The sequence below is a fragment of the Sesamum indicum genome, linkage group LG8 (genome assembly GCF_000512975.1).
Source record: "Sesamum indicum cultivar Zhongzhi No. 13 linkage group LG8, S_indicum_v1.0, whole genome shotgun sequence".
Taxonomy (NCBI): Eukaryota; Viridiplantae; Streptophyta; class Magnoliopsida; order Lamiales; family Pedaliaceae; genus Sesamum; species Sesamum indicum.
In genome coordinates this window covers 291,905-314,734 of record NC_026152.1, presented here as the reverse complement: position 1 = coordinate 314,734, position 22,830 = coordinate 291,905, and the positions used below count along the sequence as shown (strand labels likewise).

General features: G+C 37.1%; 2 protein-coding genes across 5 annotated transcripts; both read right to left on the bottom strand.

The window, feature by feature from the left end:
- Positions 6,320-18,989, bottom strand: LOC105167268 (serine/threonine-protein phosphatase 6 regulatory subunit 1). 3 transcript variants are annotated; one of them, XM_011086911.2, is made up of 20 exons: positions 18,669-18,989; positions 18,287-18,561; positions 17,089-17,192; positions 16,487-16,573; positions 16,278-16,353; positions 16,115-16,189; positions 15,437-15,490; positions 14,459-14,518; positions 14,264-14,380; positions 13,669-13,763; positions 13,378-13,580; positions 12,340-12,437; positions 11,957-12,060; positions 11,703-11,868; positions 11,504-11,626; positions 11,036-11,118; positions 10,353-10,494; positions 8,536-8,565; positions 7,425-7,495; positions 6,320-7,257 (listed from the first exon to the last, which is right to left on the bottom strand). In XM_011086911.2, the coding sequence occupies exons 2-20, from the start codon at positions 18,320-18,322 to the stop codon at positions 6,651-6,653; spliced, it is 2,331 nt and encodes a 776-aa protein (XP_011085213.1). In that variant the 5' UTR covers positions 18,323-18,561; positions 18,669-18,989; the 3' UTR covers positions 6,320-6,650. The 3 variants fall into 3 exon arrangements, with proteins under 3 accessions (XP_011085213.1, XP_011085212.1, XP_020551814.1); XM_011086910.2 differs by lacking the exon at positions 18,669-18,989 and having other exon boundaries at positions 18,287-18,638; XM_020696155.1 differs by lacking the exons at positions 18,287-18,561; positions 18,669-18,989 and having other exon boundaries at positions 17,121-17,183.
- Positions 19,591-22,830, bottom strand: LOC105167267 (U3 snoRNP-associated protein-like EMB2271; the record flags this gene model as incomplete). 2 transcript variants are annotated; one of them, XM_020696156.1, is given in 6 exon segments in its annotated part: positions 19,591-20,197; positions 20,434-20,499; positions 21,105-21,265; positions 21,378-21,603; positions 22,044-22,268; positions 22,657-22,830. In XM_020696156.1, coding segments are annotated over 6 exon segments (930 nt in total), but the record flags the coding sequence as incomplete, so codon positions are not given.

Here is a 22,830-nt window from a genome sequence, read left to right as displayed (position 1 = left end):
ACAAGGATAATAAATATATAACAACAAAAAATTTTGAAACCACCACATGAAGAAAACCCAACTCAATAAATGAACAAGGAATAAGTCCACAAAGAGAGAGGAGGTTTGTTCTCGAATTTATGTCTCAACCCAGTGCTTGCATCCTCCACATTTTGAGCGACCTCAAAATTCAATGATCCCATTATTTCCAAATCAAAATGGTGACAGTGAGGGATTTCTGCAGAAATTAGTCCAGTAAATTCGAGTTTTGTAGTTTACAAAGTGTAAAATCAATAGTTTCAACCTTTCTCGATTTAAAAATATGGGGAAAAAATCAGGAGAGAAGAATTAATTGGGCACTGGTTACCTTTCGCTAGAAACATGAAGAGAGGAAGATGAAGATACAACTACCATTAGGTTCTAGAATGTTGTCAAAATGCATACTTTTAGCAACCAACGTGTGTTTCAGTTGAGCGTTTTAATCCGAATTAAGCCTTTTGTCTTAATGAAATGAAGCCATTTAGTTCGCACATAACTTGCCAACCAATATATTCTAGCCCCTCTGAGTTTCAATAAACGATTATAGATCACCTATACTTACTTATATGCTTGACTTGCATAATCAAATACATTGGATGTTATATACTAACTAATGCTTCACGTGAAGAACCAAATAAATACATGTCACATGTATTACTAGAAAATGATATACCAAGTAAGGTGAAACCCTTTTATAATTGTATAGCCTCCATAGTACAGTCCTGGCATTCTTTGAAAGGCATAAGCGACAGAATTATGAAAAAACTAACACACGGAAGAAAAGAACATCGATAAATCATTCAGGCATTCTTTGAAAGGCATAAGCAACAGATACTGCATAAGGAAGAAACCTTTTCGGATGCACATCACAAAAATAATTCTGTGGGTTCATCAACTAGGGAACTAGCAATTGGTTTACGAAGCTTCATCACAGTCGAGTTAAGATCTCTTAAAGTAAAGCTCAAATAGAAGAAACAGAGAATGGAGGGATGTCACTTAGATTTCAGAGAATCACATTTATGCATCAAGACCCACATAGGTGAAATTGATTGGTATCAAAGATAATACTAGGAAAAGCATATACATTACTTACTGCTCCTAAACTAGATCGCTGATTTCGTTACCTAGAGACCTTTCCAAAGATTTCAATAAGGACCAAGAGTGGCATGACTATGAAACCCATAGAAAGGGAGCTGCATTAACCATGATCACCTATAGGCGAAATAACCGACATTTTCCGACCACAAAATCATTTCATAGCTATAAATATAATAAATTCAAAAGAAAAGGAGGTCACATCCACAAAACTGATAGAAAATAGAGATTTTAAAAACTCTAAAGTTGTCGATACAGAGCTAAATCAAGCCAAAAAAGTGAGTTAAAGATTTCTCAATGTGAACTATCCAATTCAATTAGAAAGACAACTACGTGAAAGCAGATTGGTTTCCGGAAAGTCATGGAATCAAAAAGGATATCATTAGATGAGGCGTTACTTACAAGGATGAATGCACATAAAATATCATGCCTTCTCTTTTCAAGAAATTGAAAAACGACTTGCCTTCGAGGATGAAAAGTGTCCACTGCAATCAATCATCAGTCAACATACATAACTAATAGATGTAATTGATCGTACAGTGAATATTCAACTGTAGGGGCAGAAAACGATTTAGTAGCTGATCATATATATAAGCTAAACAATCTTTCCCAAGTATAATTCAGGAAAAAATGTACATATGCATCACCTAATATCATATCAAAACATAAGAAAGTGCGTTTTCTTTATCTTGTTTCTTTTCTTTTCTAATCTTCCTTTTGTTTTTTCTTTTGGTGGCTAGGGACTTGGAGGGTGTGGATATTTACACCTATGTTTTCAGTTACATGGCTTCCATCATGTCACATTTAAAAATCTGAAAAATATTTGTTGAGACAGAGTAATTAGTTACCTGGCGATACAGTGTAGGTGATGTATTCTTCATCTTCTCTAGAAGTTCTAGAAGCACTGGTGCCTGAAAATAGAAGAAATTAAATTATTTTCTGAAGTGAAGTCTGGTGACATAATCCACAATCACCAGTAGAATCGTAGTTAAGACATAATACTTTGTTCACCACAAACCTTTCTTAATCAAAGACAAAAGTAAGAGAAAGCACGCCAAATGATTAATAGGACTAAGCGACCGAGAAATTCAATACGAAAATAACAATGAACATTGCTTCAATGTAGGAATCTGCGTAAGTTACAAAAAGCTTGATATCGCAAAAGAACAACACCAGAAATTAAATCTCACAGAAAATGACCCAAAAACATGTAGTTTTCCTTGAAAATTTCATCACGTATGAAAAGGAAAAATAGGGCAAACTTATGGAAATAAAGCCTCTAATTGTAGGAAATGGAGGATCAACCACAAAGGCCACAGCACATTAATCTTGTAAATAGAGCAATGTATTCAAAAATTTCCAAATAATACCAATGATTTAGCATTACCAGAAGAAAACATGAAAAATATATATAAAAAAAAGGAAGGAAAAAAAATAGTTATTTCACCAAGAAGCATGCAACACAAGAATTCACAAGAAGAGTAATCAGTTGTACCATATCAAGAATCAAAATCTGAATAACAAAACTGAAAATAAGAAAACGGGGTGACCTCTCTGAATGCCAAGAAGCCAGGAACATAAGATGATGAATTAACGAGTCATTTTTTGAGAAACTCCAGTCAACCCCACCCACGTACTTGAGGACTGCGAAAAAGCAAGAAATTGAGTGAATCTTGGATTGTCTCCTGGCTGTAATTTCAGAACCTCAGGATCCTCTGCCATTGTCACCTTCAATTCTTGAAATCAAGAAATCGATTTATGGAGTTTCTTGTTTGGGTTAATCAGAGACCATCGAAGATAATCTTGAGCGGAAACGATGGAAGGAGAGGGAAGAGTGCTCATTGAAAACTGTAGAGCAAGAATCAAGAAAGAAATTTTGATTTCTGTAGTTTTCAGTTGAGTGTTCTTCAGAAGAGGCGAAGATACATATATATACACAGAAACTAACACGACTTCAACTAGTCGTTACACATAACTTATAAAAACGCCGTTGCGTTTTCTTACCTAACAATCAGACTGAAGAAAATGTAAAAGGTGAAAAAATTGCTACTCGTATTGCAAAAAACGCGATCTGTCTTCTTCTTCTTCTTCAGGTCTCTACACTGCTTCATTCTGCAATTCTTCACATGCAATTATAGGGATACAAGAAAGAAAGCAATTACAACAGGAAAATGTGGAATTGCCAAACTTACTCAATCAGAAGTTGCTATTCCCTGAAGTGGAAGTGTCTTCTTCCATGGAGATGGTGGAAGAATGAAATAAGAAGAAAAGGAAAGAAGAGAAGAAAGAGGAGACTGTTCTTCTACCGCCCACGATATGATATTTATGCTTATATTCCCTCTTTATTTTTTCGATTAATTCTTTACTTTTTTTCACATTTTATTAAATACTAAACAATTATTATTCATATAATATTTATATGTAAAATATATTATTACATCAAATTAAATTATTATACATTGTTTACATATGAAAGTATCAAATATTCAGGACTATTTTAATACTTATATGTTTTTAGAATTGAAATACATGATTTTTGTCCTAGAATATTATTAGTTAATTTGTCCTCTGCTGACATTTTCTTTCAGGAGTAGACTTTGAGGTGCCGACTGTTGAAGACTAGGTCTACGTGTTATACGCAGGCAGGTCGGGCCAGTATGTTGTTTTCTCCTCTTTGTCAGTTAGAGTGCAAATCGTATTTTGCCCATAGCCCATCTATTATACTAACATGGCAGGCTAATAAGCCAAATCCAATAGGATAACTAGCCAGATATTGGAGATGACAAGTTATACGTATTTCTAATACCATGAGACATATCATGCCAAAAAATTTTCAACAAACTCCTAAAGTAATGGTGGCTAACTTGGCATCAGCAGGTAAAATGAAATTTGCGTAAGTAGGCTTGACTGGCATGACTCGTTCAAATAGTCATAACTTCTTAAAGATAAGTCCAAATATCAATCTGTTCTTTTTTTGTTAGTAATCTAACCATGCAGCTTTCTAACGATGTATCACAAGTTGCTACAACTTCTAAACTTGCTCTTCATCGGCCGATAAATAAAGGTCATTGTGCATTCATGAGGGTATCAAGTATTATTCACGCAATCAGTCTTTTTCCTTGATTTTCAGCAAGCTTCTCGCCCTATTTTGCTCTCAAACATTATTCCCGCTTTAAATTGATACTTTGTCAAGTCGTTTCAACTATTTCATTATTACTCTTATGTTATTTCAAAATTTTCAATTATCTTTTCAGTAAATCGATTATTGACGTAAGCATCAGAATTGTTTGTAGGTTCGTCCTCATTTTCAGTGAAGATCCTTCAACCATTGTGATGTGTCAGATCTTGGTACACATTATTGGCGCCATTTGTGGGAGATTTGAGCTAGAGATGTAAGAAATATCCAACTTAGAAAATGGATGTCACAATGGCTTTTTTTAAGGAAATACTTCTCTACTTCCTGCAGCAGGTTTTGTAGTTCTACTTTCAGAACAAACACTAAGGGATATCAACACCCCTGCTCTCACTCTTGATCCGACAGCCTTGCCTGCTACAACCAACCCGATCTTCCTCTAGCAGCTTTTCCAGTTCATCGCAAGACCGTCAACTCAGCCCTTCGGGGCTCCCAAGCCAAGGGAGCAGTACAATCTTCTCACTAGGAGAAGCTAAAGGCACAAGGAAATGACAGGCCAACTCCAGCAGGACGAACCTACACTAGTTGATCCCGTCTGCAAGGAGAGGGCCAATCAAGAACCTCCATAAATCTAGCATTCTCTCAAGAAAGACGTGGTGGAACTCTGCCAACAGGTAAGGAAGGAGGCCCCGCTATTGGAGCGCGTATTCCCTTCAGTGTAGATATTATGGCGGAAGAGCTCCTTGCTCACCTCAAGACACCCTAGCACCAACTTGATTATAATGGCACCACACTCCTTGCTAAGCACATCCACGATAGAAGATGGGATTATGAAGCCACCTCTTCTCTCAAAAATAGAAGAGAACCACGAGGATAGTTGAATCCCATCGACCCAGCACCGAGCATTTTACCCCACTTACAACAATAAATTATATTATTAAAATAAATAAAATTTTAATATTTAATATATTTATATTTAAATATAAAAACATATATTAATTTAATTCATATGTTAAAATTTATAGAATAAAAAATTCAAAAAAAGAATAAAAAAGATGCAGAGCAACAACATCATCGTCTTTGTCAAGCACTCCCCACGCCGCGCGTCTCTGCTTCCACCTCGCGAGCTCCCTCACCATCGCCTCTACCTCTTTTCATTTCTCTGCAACTAAATTAGATTTTCCTATCTCCACGTCCGATCTAGGCACGATGTGGAGCGGCAGCCCGCCATCGGTATCTATAGCTATACATATACATATACATAATTGTACGTATATATATGTGTAACATACATTTTTAAAATACACAAAATTTGGACCGTTCAATTTTATTTATTGAAGATGGCTATTAAAAATTGATTAGATCATATGGTTCTGATACAATCATAAAAGATCCAACAGTCATTATAATAATAATAATTTATATCAATAAAGGTATAACAGGAATTTACAAAAAAATACTGTTAAGTAAAACAAATGGTCAGAGGAGCGTGTGCTGGATTTCAAAAAATACAGGATTTTTTTTTTGCCTATATATTTAACACAAGAGTTTTTAGCTGAATTTTCATAACACATGAGGGTTTTACGCAATTTTTCCTAAAATAAATTACTAAAATGAAACAAAAAAGAAGAAGAAACCTTTGAAATGGAGTACTTATGTTGTATATTTAAGAATATTTTGTATATATACTATAACTTTTTAAAATATTTTTATGAATTAATATTTCCTCTAGATTATATATTTTATCTACCCTCAATTTTTCTTCAAATATATTTTTGAAAAAAAAAAATTCAATAAGAGTAAAATAATAATTTTTATTTTTCCATCTAGGGGCTACACAATTATATTTAATTTGAAAAAAATATTTATAATTTTTCAAACAACAAGAAAATACTTATAATTATGCCAAACTTTAAGAGAGATAATTGTAATTTACCCTTATAGTTTTTATATTAAGGTACTACGGGAGCTTTTGCACTACTTACTGGAATTTCATTATTTGATTTAATAGATATAAATGTAAAATAAATATATATTTGTGTTGTATGTATATTTCTATGTTTTGACAAAAACTTACACTCGAAAATCACAAAATAAAGTAAGTCACCTAAAACATATAAACAGGGTCCTCAGAACATACATTAGGACATTCTAACATCTTTCCCAACGGTACTCTACCAAGGGATGTAGAGAAGGCAAAACATATCGATTCAGTGGCGTCAAGCTCAGATAATAGCAACTTCATTGCATAATGCAAACCCCACAGAACAGAAGATCATGGACATACTTAAACTAGTGAGTAGCATAACTCCAGAAGAGTTGCTTCTTCCACCTCAACAACACAAGAAGGTTAGGTTCTTCCGGAACTACTTAGACTAAGAATTTACATTTGTCTCTGTAAGCGTCAATTTTTATCTTCGCATTTTGTAGGTCCAGAAGAGTCTTCTGTCCCAACATGTGAATCTACTTCTAGAATTCTTATGTTCAGATCACCCACTTGTGCCGATTGTATAGGTCTGGGACTGGAGTCAACATTGTTTGAATTAGGTGATCCTCCATCAATCTTGCGAGGTACATTGGCCAAGGATTCTGCTTTATCTGGTGCGACATCATCTGGTTGAGCTCCTGATTCCATGGGCTCCCACCCATTCGATATTGATGGGGACTGAGCTGTGTTGGACGTCTCAGGAGAACTTACAGGTGGAGGCAATTCAATAGAATCAAAACTTTCCCTCCACTCAACCCACTCTGGTGGTTTGTCCAACCCAACAGTAGCAGTTTCTCTCATGTCCTCGGACAATTTGCTAGTCACATTGTTACCATCTAAAGTTGGTTTCAATCCAGGAGAGCTGGATATGGCAGTGTGTGCCAAATCCTTATCTTCCTCAAGAATGACATCATCAGCTCCTCCATCGGCACCCACATTCCCCTTGGGGGATGGGGAAGCAATTGAACTATCTATTCTCTGATCCTCAAATGCAAACCAATCGGAGTTTGTGAAAAGAGATCCACTGTAAGAGAGAGCAAAAGTCAAGCTGTCAAAAAGCAGCAGCAAGAGAGTATGAGGTGGCAACGAGGATCATGCTATGAAATCATAGAGATAATAAAGTAAAAAAGCTAACAAACCTAATTGGCATTCCATGCAAGGTAATTAAGCCAAATAAACTCTACCACTTACCTTTCCTGGTCATCTCCCAAGCGAAGGGAAGAAATGACAACTTCAGCAGATGCATCATCGAAGTACACATCCTATGAGAGTTATAGCAGTTAACTCTTTAGTGCACAATGTTGTTCGACATAGTTGTAAGCTTCATAAACAAAAATGGAGCCGGAACAGAAATAAACAGAGATAATCCGATATTGTAAAATTGTTAACAGATGAGGAATTGTCCATTACACAACCAATTTGCACACACATCTTAACTTCTCAAATTTACTTCAGAAGACTACAAGAACAGGGACCAATTCATCCATACTTCTATTAAAAGTAATAGTTAAACATCCATTAATAAGAGTTTTCCCCTAGCATCCCTTTCCTCATTCTGCCTAGGTCTTAACCAAGTCATTCATACATTAAATGCTCTGTTTTCTGAGGAATAGATATTATTGCATTAATTCACTGTTCTCTCTATAACTGGTAAAACGTGTATTAATAAGTGTATTTGTCCGGGGTGTTGCATTAGTTTTCTCCCACCATTCCTTTCATCATTTTTGTGTTGCATTGGTTTTCAACTACCATTCCTTTCATCGTTCTCAATTGGTCTTCTCCAAGTTATTCATTACCTTCTCCACTCTCCAATCATGTATTCGCATATGGGTGACCCAGTTATGGGAAACAGAAAGCATCGGACACAAACCATCCTCAAAACAGAGCTAATTTTTGTGAAATTTGGTCCACTACAACTTTCATTACTATGCCTTGCACCCACTCGACCATCATGTTGACAAAGAAAATGATTGAAGTACCAAATCTTTGATAGATTTCAATCAGTAGTGTTCTTTAGAAATAGAATCTGTACTGGCAAGATCCTTGTAAATTGTGAAATTGATTCTTCACTGATGGTGTAAATTTGCGAAGTTGGTTTCATTCCTCATTATCTTGGTTGGGCAAATTGTCGTCAGCTCAGATTCCTTAAAAAGTAATTTTCAGAATCTTCAGAAACCCGAAGTATCAAGTACCATTTTAGTGACCTTGGAAGGCCATTCACTGGTCATTACCATTAATAACCTAGTGATGATAACTTGGAACACCATGATTAAAAAAGTCATGAAGCCGGAAATGTGCATACCTCATCATCACGTTCGGCTGAACCATGGCCCTGCACAAAGAAAACAGGTAATGTTATACAAGGACGGAACTGCATTAACTAATAGAGTTCAGAGGCTAAATCTTTTAGTCTTTTGGCCCTACTAACTTTGTATCTTCCTGCAACACGAATAATTTCACATCCCAAATATACAACTTATGTCTCATTATTACTTGCTAAGAACCGTTTAGAATATATGAAAAATACAGGAACTTTATCAGCCAATGCATCAGCTAATTTCAAAACTTGGAAAACTACACCGAACACAAAATCTAACAGCTGCAAGTTGCATCTTCATAATCCATTCTATGATATGGATATATGTGGCAAAAACTCTTTTCATGCACCTCCCACATGGTGAAAAGATGGGTAGATCACACTTTTTGTCCCTTTAGGTAGGGCTGAAATTTATTTGGTCTCCAGACATTTTGGAGCACGATGTTAGTGCCCAATCTTTTCAAAATGTTATAATTTTGGTCAACTGTTAAAATTGGGTTAAAACTAAAGAAATCAGGGAACCAGAGAACACGGCCATGTTCTTTGATGTGGAGGAATGAAGGCAGAGTGAAGAGCAGGGGGGAGACGGCGGCGAAAAGAAAGGAGACAAGGAGATCTCACCGACAGTTGAGTGGATGGTGATGGGTGAGGGTGGAGAATGATCGTGTGGAGTGGGCTTTCAAATGACGGTGGTGCTCCGGTCAAAGGACAGTGGATGGCAGCAAAAATGGGAGAAGAGAGGGGATCATGGGCAAGGGTTTCGCTGCCAGGAGAAAGAAGAGAGGTCGCCGTTGGTGAGCCGATCGGCGATGGGTAGGGGTGCTAAATGACTGCTGTTGGATGGGCTCTCAAACGGTGGTAGTGGGCCAGCAGGATATGATCGGATGGTGGCAGATTGGGAGGAGAGAAAAAGTCGATCCCCACACAAAGTGAAGAACACGGCTAGGCCAGTTCTCCAAATTCCATTAACTTTGACTCAAAATCGTAATATTTTGAAAAGATCATGAACTAAAATTATGGCTCAAAATATTTAAGCGCCAACATCAATTTCGGCCACCAAAATGTAATTTACCCATGAAAATATAGATTTATATATGGACTTCAATTTGAGAACAGCGGAAAGAAACCCCGCCTTAACCTCAGTAAATCAGATGAATGTGGAGCACAAAATTTGTAGAGAAAAGTTTCAACAGTCACTCACGTTCCATTAGATTCTATAATTAAGATGCCAAAGGCAAACCTGACTAGAAATCCACATATGCAATAAGCCATCCAAGTATATAGAAGGAATAAACTAATTATCCCATACTTGAAACCATGGGCCAACCCAGTGGTCACCATTAAACACAGATAAAAAAGCTTCAAACTTCAGGATCTCATAATTATACAAACAAGTGCATGATAACAATCAAGGGGAGGTGAATTAGGTGTATACGAATCAACTTGTAAAATTATGACCATTAAAGTGCAACTATTTGGGCCTAGGTCTTACATTAACAGTGATACTACTGGAGCAATATATATAACTACCAGCCTTTTAAAATATAAAAGGATGTAGAAAGAGCTCTAACTTGGACGTAAGAAACTAATTCAAGTTGGTATATAACTCCTGTTGTATCTGCAATCCGATTACTCCCAAACAGAGAGCTATGAATTTCATTATTCACCCTTCCAGTGTCACTCCATGGTTTAAATAGAGAGTTTTCAGTAACCGTTGCTTCAAATATTTGCTCTGCGTTGAGTACACTAGGAGAAAGATGAATGCACCAAATAGAACATTAACAAAACAAATTACAACAAACCTCATCAATAACATCATTGGTGCAGATTCCATATTGAAAGGCCTGGCTCAAGTTATTGGCCAATGCTGCAACATCATAATCCCTGTCTTGGTATTCATCATCATCACTATCTCTCATCCGATCCAGTAATGTGGTGGGCCTCCTGCAAATAAATATATCAAGAATGATACATCCATACTCTGAAGTAGTAACAGAAAAACTAGATTACTAGACAATAAACACAACTGACAACTACGCAACTGAAAATCATGCTGAAAGAAAACAATCTGCGAAACGGAATCAAAACAAAGGGAGACATAGACCTAAGAACTAACAGATCTAACAGGCAGGATAATCTAAGGATTGGTTTTATGAAAAATATTATAATGTCTCAAAATGAACAATAAATTTGTAAATGGGACCAGTCATGCTCTCTTTTATCCTTTTTCCCCCCATCAAGACCTCAAAATGCTATCCAGACAACATGACATGAGATGCATGTGCAAACTTCTGTGTCTAAACATGTCCGAAGATTGAAATTATGTAGTGGCTATATGAACGGGCATCTAACCCTTCTTAGGGAAAATTATTAGACTGCTATAGCAAACAAAATAACACTTTGATGGACAACACGGTGCATACATACAACTCAGAACTTGTGCACAAGGATTAAGGACGGAGAGACTCAATTTAAGAGCACTTACCCGCATGCCCACTGGAACACATTTTCCAATGCATTGCGCTTAAGCAGCACATTTTTCTGCCAATCAGCCCAATCACCATTTTGCTGCCAATAGAAAGATACATTGTGAAACTTCTCAGCAGATACATCAGATGGTAGAAGGCGTAGATGCAGTAAAATGCTTCTCACTAAATTGCAAGATTGCAACCACATTTGGCCTATTAATTCATGCACTCAATCATCAGTATGAAAGATATTGCCTTAGGATATATAGGAGAACGAAAGGAAAGCAACTAATAAGGCAACAATATAAAATAAACATAAAAGTAGGGGGGAAAAAAAAGAAAGGGCAAGGTTTAAGATAACTTAAATCTAAGAACATCAGCATCACTCCAAGTTGAACTTGACAATGAAACATGATATGGAGGCTGTCATGATGCACAGTGAAAAATGGCAGAAACAAAGGGAATAAAATGAGTATCAAAAGGACCTCCAGAAATGTGTGAATCTCACTGTTACTATTCCCCATTTGAATAAGTTTATTAGCCATACGAGTTAAGTGACCGATGTTCCCTATCCTGGGCGGTGACTTTCCTTCAGCAGGGACAGTTGGCTGCAAGGCACATTCACACAATGATAGAAACAGGAAACATCTAACAGTTCCAACAGTAGATATACAATAGGGATACCTTGCTCGCATCGACAGCCAAAGTAAATTTCTTCTCAGCTTCAAGAATCTTCCCGATGAGATTACACTCACAAAGAAGATGTTCAATAAACTGACCGTTCTTGCTCCCCAAGCAAGAGTATACAACATTTTCCACATGATGATGTAAGAAATTATTGTAAGGATACCTACAGTTAGAACAGAGTACTCAAAATTGTATGCTACAAAATAAGAAGTACTATCAAAAGCTAAAGCATATGAGGAGGTAAAACTTACTGAAAAAACAACTCAAGAATACGTTTTACGGCGCCCAGGCGAATCAGTTCCCTTTCTGCAACTTCACTACTAACAGCCACTAAGACTGAGATGAATTCTATAATCTGAGAGACCCACCATTGTTCAGATTGAGATTTGAGTTCCAGGACGACCAATTCCTCTTATATAGAGGTTATTTTGAATAGGATAAAGGGGCGCAGGAGGGAGTTTAAAAAGCAATGTATTGAATATACTGGATAAGCATTTAAATGTAGACAACAACAAATGTGTGTTGGATACACAAACGAATTTCTAAATCGAGTATTTCTTCCAAAGAAAGCATTTCCACTTACAAGTGCAGCAGTTAGAAACTTACATCTAGCAATGCAATAATAATAAGCTACCTTCAAACGGTGCTTTCCAAGAGGAGGCTGCAATTTTCCATATGTAGTTAGCAAGACATGGTCCTCTGATGAAAGATCCAAAAGCTTGAGCAGATCACCTGTACAACAAACCAGTTAGCCCCTTGCTGGTCCATGATAAATGTTTGATTATGATGAATACCAAGATTAATCAACTATGCATTACAGGCCAGATAACTTTCCAGGCTCCAAGCAACAAAGTATATTCAGTCGAACACAGTTTGTAGTAAGTAATAAAGGAAAACACATTATCAAGAAAAAAAAGGTGTTTAGACTCAAAGCTTCTATTCCTTTGAAATTAGATAAAGATTCTTGTTTCAATGCTGAATACATAATCTTCTACTTACATCCTCTGTTTCTTTTCTAACTCAGCAAGTGTATTACTATTATCAAAAAAAATTTGCTGGAGACGTAAATTAATCTAATGACTAAACGAAAACTGCATTACTGTCCAACCAGTGAAACCTCAAAACCAGTATAAGAGACAAATCCGGTTCCTGTCTGTTCCCCTGAGGTCTCTACTTTGTCATAAAAGTTGCAGCATTGCATGCACAAATCCAACATAATTAGTTGCATACATAGGTAATAGGGTTTAGCCACTAACTTATCATTCCAATCATCCACACAGAAAAAATACATTTATGTGTTGAAAGCAAGCAACCCCCAAAGTTAGCTATACTGATCAGCTCCTGATAGTTATTTTGAGTTAATTAAGAGAAAATGTTTTCATTGACATATAAATATCGGGCATAAGCCTCCGTATTTTCAATCAAGCAGAGCTGGTTTGCCTAATTAACTGACATCGATACAACCCTTTTTCGTTTGTGCCGTATGAGAATATAAGTTTAGGCCAATTATCAATATCTCCAAAGTCCTGTATGTATAAGGTGCACTTTCTGGCATTAGTAATGAAAATGAAGGGAGAGAGCGAGAGAAAGAGAGAGAGCGAATACCTAGGGTCACTTGCATTAGTAATCATGGGGGAGGGAGAAAAACACAATGAACCCCAAGTAACTGTACCTAGGCTCTCCAGCATCCCATCAACAGTCTCAGGGTTAGCAGTGATTCCAGCTCCCTGAGACATTTGGCGGTTATACATGTAATAGACTCCTGATGTCAACCTCTTGGGGTCTAACAAAGATATGCAGACTGATAACAAGTTAACCAAGACAGATTTTGGTCTAAAGTCCTCGAAAGCATGACGGAACAATCTTCCTATGAAACTGCAACAGCAGCCAGCTTCCAGTAAAGATAAGAAAAGGGAAAGAATAGCAGAACAAGAAGGAAGATTTTCAAATAATCAATTGCAACCTTGGGCTGGATATTTTTGAGGCTAGCCCTTGGGGAGCATATCGGCTAATGGTACAAAGAGTTTCTGCGGCATTAGCATGCACTTCAGGGCAATCCTGCAAATAAATATTTTAGCTACTTCAAATTCTTTTAACAGAACAGAGATGAAAATGCATGCTAACGAGAACTCTGATGAGTAGAAGGCAAGACATTGGTCGTGTAATGCAAGAAATGGGTTAAACAGAATCTGAGCTTTAAAAAGCAAAATGTCATTTCATAGAGTTTTGCCTGAGGCACATAATCAAAGTATGAAAACATGACCAGAGAACAAGTGTTATAGCTTGAGATGATTCCAACAAGAATAATGCAACTCCAATGAATACAGTGGCACCACATGGAGAATTTCATGCACAAATAGTTAGCCACCACATAACGATCATTTGGCCAAAAAAACAAAGAAGTCTTTAATAAGCATCACGCATTTGAGTATCAAAAACAACAAGTCCAGGATCCAATCAAAATATGACAGGTTGAAGGCTCTAAAATAGCACCGGAGCTTCAAGGAGAGAACAACAGCATCACCATGCAGGATGTGCAGATGACTAGGGTAACTTACAGATGAACTAAATTTATCTACAATCATCTCCAGCACATTCATATCTTCAAACCACTGCATAGAGTCCCCATAATTGGCATAAATATGTTCATCAACACCAATCAGGCGAATTAACACCTATTCAGAAAGAAATTTATTAGAATTTTCATTGAAGATACCCTAAAGAGAAACCGGGTTAGAGGCTGAACAACAAACCTCCATTATAGATGTAATCCCAATTAGGTCAACAAGTTTGTTGATGATATCCTGATGAGCCTGGACATATGTTAGAGGAACATTTAAGCTCCTAGAGAATTTAATGACAAATACAATACAGTAGGCCACAGGCCCATAGGCAGTAAGGATAAAAAGCAAACTAGCAAAAATATGGATTGCCTCAGCACAAAATCTGCTTGGAATTTTTAGACAAAAATATAATGGATGAATCTAGAGAAATTTGGAATGATTAGTGTGGAGTAAAGAAACTTTAATAAATAATTTAGTTGCTTGAAATAGCATGTAAAAAGTATATATATGTATATAACAAACTTTTAAACAAAATCATAAAAAGAGAAATCTGAAACAACGTAAAAACAAGAGTACCTAATCGAAGTCATAAAAGGAGAAGTCTGAAACAATGTAAAAAACATGAATACCTATTTAATTGCCCCCAACAGCCTCTCCCACCAAAAGGACCCAAAAGTGACAAGAAAACAAGTGCTAGAGAGATATCTTTCCTTTCAATGCAGCCTAATCAGATTGCTGCCACTGATATGTCAATGAAACACTTCACTTCTTCTCACATTATTGTCATAAAGAGTAACACACAATTCTGTTCATCAACCAACAAGACAAACCCAACACTACGGTTGTGATTGATATCATGGCATATGAATAGTTAGTTGTTTCAGAACAACCATGATGGCCAAATATAGCCTGAAAATACAATGAATTAAATATTTGAGCTGTGCTCTGCAAGTCTAGTTCCTAAAACACGGATGAGATTGAATACCCAAACTATCAAGCACATGCACATGAGCCTAAAAGTTATTCAGCTCAGACGTTACAATAATTGGACAGCTAATCTGAAGAATAAATTTACAAAAAAAAAGTTATTCAGCTGATAAGTCAGAATAACTGGAAGGCTGGTCAAAAGAAAATTGACGATTGAGTATGAAAATGTACTGGACTCACTCGGATATAATTCATGAGAGGAGCTGTCTTCCGCAGCAAGAGGCACACGACAACCTAGATAAAGATAGGAGCATCAGACGACTAAAAAAGAATAATAAAATACCCATCTAAGTATGAACAGAAAAACATAGGAGACTTGTAAGTAAATTGACGTTTCTTGGACAAATTTTGGTGGGCTGCACATTTTATTATAGATTTCGTATATATAAAATAGTGAAGCAACCCGAGATGTCAAACAAATATCTTATGCATTTCTTCAGAAAGTTCCCTAAATCCCCCGCCATTTACTTTCTAAAGCAAAACCAATCTTTTATTTGTAGATGCCAATATAATTGGCAAATAAAAAGATGCTTCTCGGAGAAAGATTCTTGTAAGGCAGGAATAACAACTATAATATATTCTCAGAGAACCAACCCGGTATAAACTAGTAATGACATGCGACACACAAATAATCAATACACATATATAGACTCAAAATTCAAGGAACAACTATAATGCCTAAACAAAAAAAATTGACTCTAACATTGGACATGCAGCCTTAATATAAAAGTCACTCGTCCATAGACAACCTTTTCCCTTTTCAACCTCTTATTTTCCATTTAGGCACAAACCAAGCTTCAACATTACATAGGGAGCACTTCTAAACTTTCAGCCATCAATCACAGCAGCAAAATATACCTTGCTGAAATAACCAGCCAAAAGTGTACTGTGGGGCCGCCCAGGATCCAAGAAAGAAAACAGCAGGTCCATCAACTGTGAAAAAAGTAGTAAGAGGAAACTAATAAAATTCAGTGTGGAAAATGATCCAGCAAAGTGAACAAAATTCCTCACAACTTCACACCTCATCGTCCTCTACCAATGCTTTGAGTATTATATCAACCTCACATGTGAAAATTTCACAAGCAACAAAAGGAAACCTACAAGCAGAAAGAAGGAAAGTATTCACACTGGTCTCTGTTTTGATATACGCAGTTAACTGGATTTGGTACACAATGTCCAAGCAAGATATGCAGACACCTACTCCTAGAACCCTCTACCATTCACACATACTTGAATATTCGTGGTTTTTTGGCATCCTCTGGAGCTTCTTCCACTATATATTGAACTAGTTGATTAACTTGAGATTTTTCCTGTAAGCTGCAAGAAACATTGGTACATTAGGTCATGCAAGGTCAACCATCCTTACATTCTGACAAGAAAAGACACTTGCATAAAAGATCATGTGCTCCTATTATTACAGAATAGAAAAGGGCACCTGAATGACTTGAACAAGAAAAATATTTCTTCGACAATTTCAAAAGAGAATTAAAGCAGTCAACCTTCAGAAATCATGAATCCAATGAAGAGCTTATTAACAACAAAACACTTGGTAGAGAATGAGTAAATATACTTCAAGGTGTAGTAATCATATTATGGTACCCACATAATTTCAAATAAAATCCCAGCCTAAAGTAGGCATTAAGACCAATTACAACCTCTTAGAATGAAAAATATTCTATCCAACTATGAACAAGTTATGCTCAGAACCACTTTCAGCAAGATATAAGCTGTGAAAAGGCAAAACATAGTTAACTGATAACAAGTGGAATAAACAAAAGATCAAAAACAAAGTTTTACTCAAAACTTGTATGACAAGTGAAATAGGAGCTCACAAACTAATAAGGCGTCCATTTAGAGCTTTGACCTCTTGAATTATTTCATCCTCATCCAATAGCTCCTCCAAAGTAAAGTGTTCTTTATCTAAGATTGTATCCACCTGATATTAAAATAATCAACAAAAGGATTAACATTTTTAACTTAGACACATAAAATGTGCTTCCCGTTATAACCATATGAGCAATTAACCGGGTATAGGACCATGAATTTATAAACATAAACAAGAAAAAATTAAACTGATTTCCAATTGTCAATGCAACATAAAATCAACAATAAAATGCACAATAAGCTTACCACTCAATCAAAGGATCAATGCAAAACCTGTGAAACATGTGATTCAGAAACCATAATTCTTTTTTAGGTCAGGCATAAGCTGATGCAATACTGAAGATAAAGAGTAGTGAAACTGTCTTTATATTTATGGAAGTAGCTGCATATTGTGCATTGAACATAAAAGATATGAGATAAAGATGCTTGCAAAAAGATCACTAGTTGTAAACTCAGGAATTTGTACATGTCAGAGCTTCAGCTGTCAAAAGAAGAAGCACCAGCTTCACAAGACAGGGAGGGGAGACAAATTTATAATCTGACAAAAAAACTAGAATATCCTTCCATCATAATAGGGATTAAAATCTCCCATTTGAACCATGAAGTAAGCATGGCCCTAAATCTCCCATTCCTATCCAGTCCATCAAGGCATGTCCAGACAATTTGTTTGGACATGGATTTCTAACCTTGTGGATCAAAATAGTAAAGTCATTGTGCAAATGCCAGTTGGAAGCGCTTTTATAAGACAAAAACCAGATGGGTGTAGCAATGACCAGCCCCTACGCCCTCATACCAGGTGCAGCATCCTAGTTGGGCCTGCTGTTATATTCCTAGCAACAAATTGCAAGACTAAAACTAATCGCATCTGCCCGAATCATAACACCTTATGCAAGAGAAACAAAGATTTAGAGACAGCGCTTGGAAGAGCAAGATGCTCAAACATACAAACTCCCCTTTCTCGACTATCAAGAACCTTATTCCCATGCTTGCACCACTCCCCAAATCCCAGAGTACTCCAAGAAACGGAAATCACAGTGCATGATCATATCCAATGACCGAGAATGAACATCCCAGGAAATTGGACCAAGAAACAGTATAAAGCATTAACAAATTTTCTTATGAAAGATAAGAGTTATGGGCACTTACTGGGGATACCGTGGAGAGGCCCATATGCCAAAACATGGTGAATTCAGAACTTGGATTATTGGAGTGTAGACTTGAAAACAGATCCGTCTAAAAACCCTAGCTTATACACAAGGCAACCGGCCTTCTCAAGAACTCTGGCAAAATTCTTGAATCAAGAAAAGCCCGAAATTCCACCCAATGAATGACGAGTATGTCTTTCAGTCCTCGATTCCTAAATGTAATGGAGCTTCATGCCAAATTTCACGCATGAAGAGATACAGATGAAAATCCGCTACCTGCCGTAATCGCAGGAGCATGGGTGTATCTTAGCGAGTTGGGAGAAAAAACAAAAAAGAAAAATGTCGAAATGCAGCGCTATCTATATATAAATATATATATATACCTATTAAATTTGTTTACGTATACAAATTAACGGGCGGATCGAAAGAGACTTGGACTCCACGAATGTTTCTGGGCTTATAATATATATATATGATGTACGTACGTACAACAAATCCGATATAGCAAAAGCCGGTGAAGCTGTCTGTATTGGTGCTGGTTCGGCAACAGCTGTAACAATGATTCGTCTTACTGTTTTTACCGTCGCGACCTGCGATTGTACCAAAGCCTATTTAGGCATTTTTCCCCATACTTAGGCTCCCCAATCGACCAGCTATAAAGCGTTTTGTTACATGAAAGGCAATTTGTCACTATTGCCCCTGTCCAACAAATATGTTGTCCAGGTCGGGATTACCGACTTTTATCCTCAGTTACACATTAATCCTACCAACTTCCAGTGAATGTACACGAGTATTGCATTGTATAATTTTGATGCACTCGCTATTGCCCCTATCCAACAAATATGTTGTCCAGGTCGGGATTACCGACTTTTATCCTCACTTACACATTAGTCTTACCAACTTCCAGTAAGTGTACACAAGTATTTCATTGTATAATTTTGATGCGCTCCCCAACCGACCAGCTATAAATCGTTCTGTTACATGAAAGGCAATTTGTTGCTATTGCCCCTGTCCAACAAATATGTTATCCAAGTCGGGATTACCGACTTTTATCCTTAGTTACATATTAATCCTACCAACATCCAGTGAGTGCACACGAGTATTGCATTGTATAATTTTAATGCGCTCCCCAACCAACCAGCTATAAATCGTTTTGTTACATGAAAGGCAATTTGTCGCTATTGTCCCTGTCCAACAAATATGCTGTCCAGGTCGGGATTACCGACTTTTATCCTCAATTACACATTAGTCCTACCAACTTCCAATAAGCGTACATGAGTATTGCATGTATAATTTCTCATCAAATTCAAGCTAGGGAAACACACAAATCGCTGTGGTTTCCACTAAAAAGAATAGCAATACTACAGCACTGACGTACAAAATTACCAATCTGATTGAAAGGGGAAAGAATAAAACAAGGCAACGTCCAGCAAATACAAATCTTGGAAGCAAAATAGGAGGCCTACATTTTGGGACCAACCAGAAAAACCAGAGAGAATGTATTGTCTTTGCATTTGATTTCTGCAGATGTTCACTTAAAAAGCTTGGAGGCTGTCAGCATGTCGAGCTAAATACTTGTTTGGACTATTATTTCAGACACCTGGGATACAGCCATCTGATCTCCGAGGGAGAATATGGTCTACAGGCACTTGACTCTCTATTGATTACAGGAGTTTCTTCTTCTCTCCAGAGTTAAAAGCCGCAGTGGTCAAAAATTGACAGCTGGTAAAGAACTCTCAAAAAAGCATTTGATCCCCAGTCAGAACAGACTTAATGCCACCTTTTTCATTCTACATTCCCATCATTGACTTAAATCAAAACTTGGAACTCAGTGTCATGACAGCTCCAGTGGATGTAGTGCAACTCCATTTTTAGCAGCAGCAACTCGTCCCCATCTTCCTAACCGGGGTTCCTGTCCCAAAGATACTTTATGTCAGATTGAGATAGTAAGATCTGAGATGGCGAAGGGTCGTGGGAATTCAGAACCCAAAGGTCTTAGCTTTGTCTTAGTGGGAAAATCAGAAGATACAAGCACTTTCACCCCCTTTATAAAATACCAGACAGGCAAGTTTAGCCAATATAGAGGTTAAATACTTGGACTTTGTACGGTGGGAAGCTCTAAGAACTTTAAAGAGAGAAGAAAAATACCTGTCCAACCCCAGCAATCAGGAATCTTCCAGATTTTGCAAACGCCAATGAATTGACAAAACCAACCTACATTGCATCGTATTGCAACATGATACAAGTGAGACAGCAAATCATTAAAAGCAAATGTTGTATGTAATACTGCATAACCATTGACTATATCTAGTCCTGGAGGAGGTAAAATTTTTAAGCATACCACATGAAGCGACTCCTGAGTACTTATATGTTGCCACGACTCTATGATTGCAGCAGAGATAAACTTTTAGCTCATAGGACCAACATAGAAACATGGAAGGGGCTACTTGTTAATTAAGTTTGAGATATACAATAGTCTAAAGAAATCATAATTCTACACACTGAAAAATCAGGAAGCAAGATGGAAGTATTCCAAACCTCTGAGAATCCGTGACACACTTGATGGAAGTTGGGCCAGTAAAAATAAAATAAACACCTAATCTTCCTAGGTAACTGCTATCCACATATGCTAGTAGGTGAATTCTTATGTTTGGTATTTTTCCTTTTTTGCCACGGGGGAGGGGGAAAGACTGGTGGTGTGCACAGTGGCAACTTCTAACATTTTGCAGCAATGCCTAAATGATAACATACAGAAATTTTGCACCCAACCTCCAGAGGTTACTCTATAATCCCACAAGAAAGAGTAACACAAAGCTCACCAGGGAGAGTTCAAATAAAGGACGAAGGCCTTTAGACTCGGTCTCAATTGCCCAAAGTCGTACACAACCATTTCCAGCTCCCGAGGCCGCAAGATCACTGCTTCTACATACAGCAACTGAGTTGACCCAAGAAAGAGCTGATGAACCTTGGGTGTTGCTTTCTGCAGATCATGAGTTTAAAATGAGGAGCTGCAACAAATATTTCCATGACTTATGATAAGAAAAAGGTAACCTTGTGCCTTGCAACAGCAAGGTACTTGGAAGATTAGCTACCTAAGTGGCCATTTGACAGTCCTTCACAATTAGCTCGTTCAAATTTGTGTTCACTAAGTGAGGTGTGTGCATTTTTTACTCTATGAACAGGCTTCTTGCGTAGTATGTTCCAATGCTCAATGCTTCCATCATCAGAACCTGACAAGAATTCGTCATCACTAATAAAGCAACAGCATTCCAGCGAAGAGGCAGGTGCTAGAAACTTTAATTGCGATTCCTCCGGAACCTATTTTGCCACAGCAAAAGAAGAAAAACTATCATCAATTGCAACCATTTAGCCAAGAAGAGCAAATAAAAAATTCAGATGCCAACGATAAAAGGGAGAAACAGAAGTATCATCTTAGAAGCTCCCAAATGAATCCCACAAGTTGAATTCTGAAGGCTGGTAACGAGCATATTGCTTCTAAATCCTACTCTATGATGTTGAAGTCTGTTTGAGGCATATTAATTTCGTTTCAGCCATATTTAGTTCACTAATGCTAAATTTGAAGTGCAGCAGACTGGAAAGAATAACAGAAAGAACACATCATCGCTTCACATATCAAATTGCATTTACGACACCAAGTTAACAAGATACCACAAATAAAGAAATGGGGAGGCTGGAAGGCATTGGCCAACAACAGTGACAATAATAAAAGTGTACATAAACAAAAAGTTTAAGGTTACCTTCCATAAACGCATGGTACGGTCCCGTCCAACAGTCAATACACGTTCTTTTCTCAAGCTGTCAATGGTTAACACTTCGCTCTGGTGACCAAATAATGTGTTTATGTAAGTCCTATCTTCCGCATTCCAGATTTTGATAGAGCGATCAAATGAACCAGAGAAGAGTTCTGAAGTCCCTTGCCTAAATGTTAAGCATGAGACAGGTCCTTTATGTCCCGGAAAAGCCTGAAGAAGATTAATTAAGTTTCATCATTAAAATAAATAAGGTAAGATCTTGAGTCCAAGATCCTGTCACTTAGCATTCTAGATGTGGGTATAAGCATGTTACGCATCATTAAGCGAATAAAGAATTCTTACATCCATAATACTTCTTGAAAAACTAATGTCTTTCAAAAAAATGTAATGTAATTAAATTATATCATCCAGCATGCGGCGAATTGAAGAAGTAACAAGCAAAAGTTGGTTTGGGATTGCTATATAAGAACAGAGCCAGATTTTCTTCAAAAGAGTGTAGGAGTAACATTTTCTGAGCAATTTGTGCTGAAGTTTCAACATGTTCTTCATAGGAAGAAAAAGGAAGGAACATCTCTGGTTTGTAGTGCATGGAACGCACCTGAATATGCTCGCGTGTGCGGATGTCCCAAAGATGAACATATCGATCTAGTCCTCCACTAGCCAAATATCGACCATCAGAGCTAACAGCCAATGCCAGAACATGTTTACTGTGCCTAGTAGCTCTACCTTGTGCGTCCTTTACCCCATGAGACTTCAAAACTTCATCAGAAGG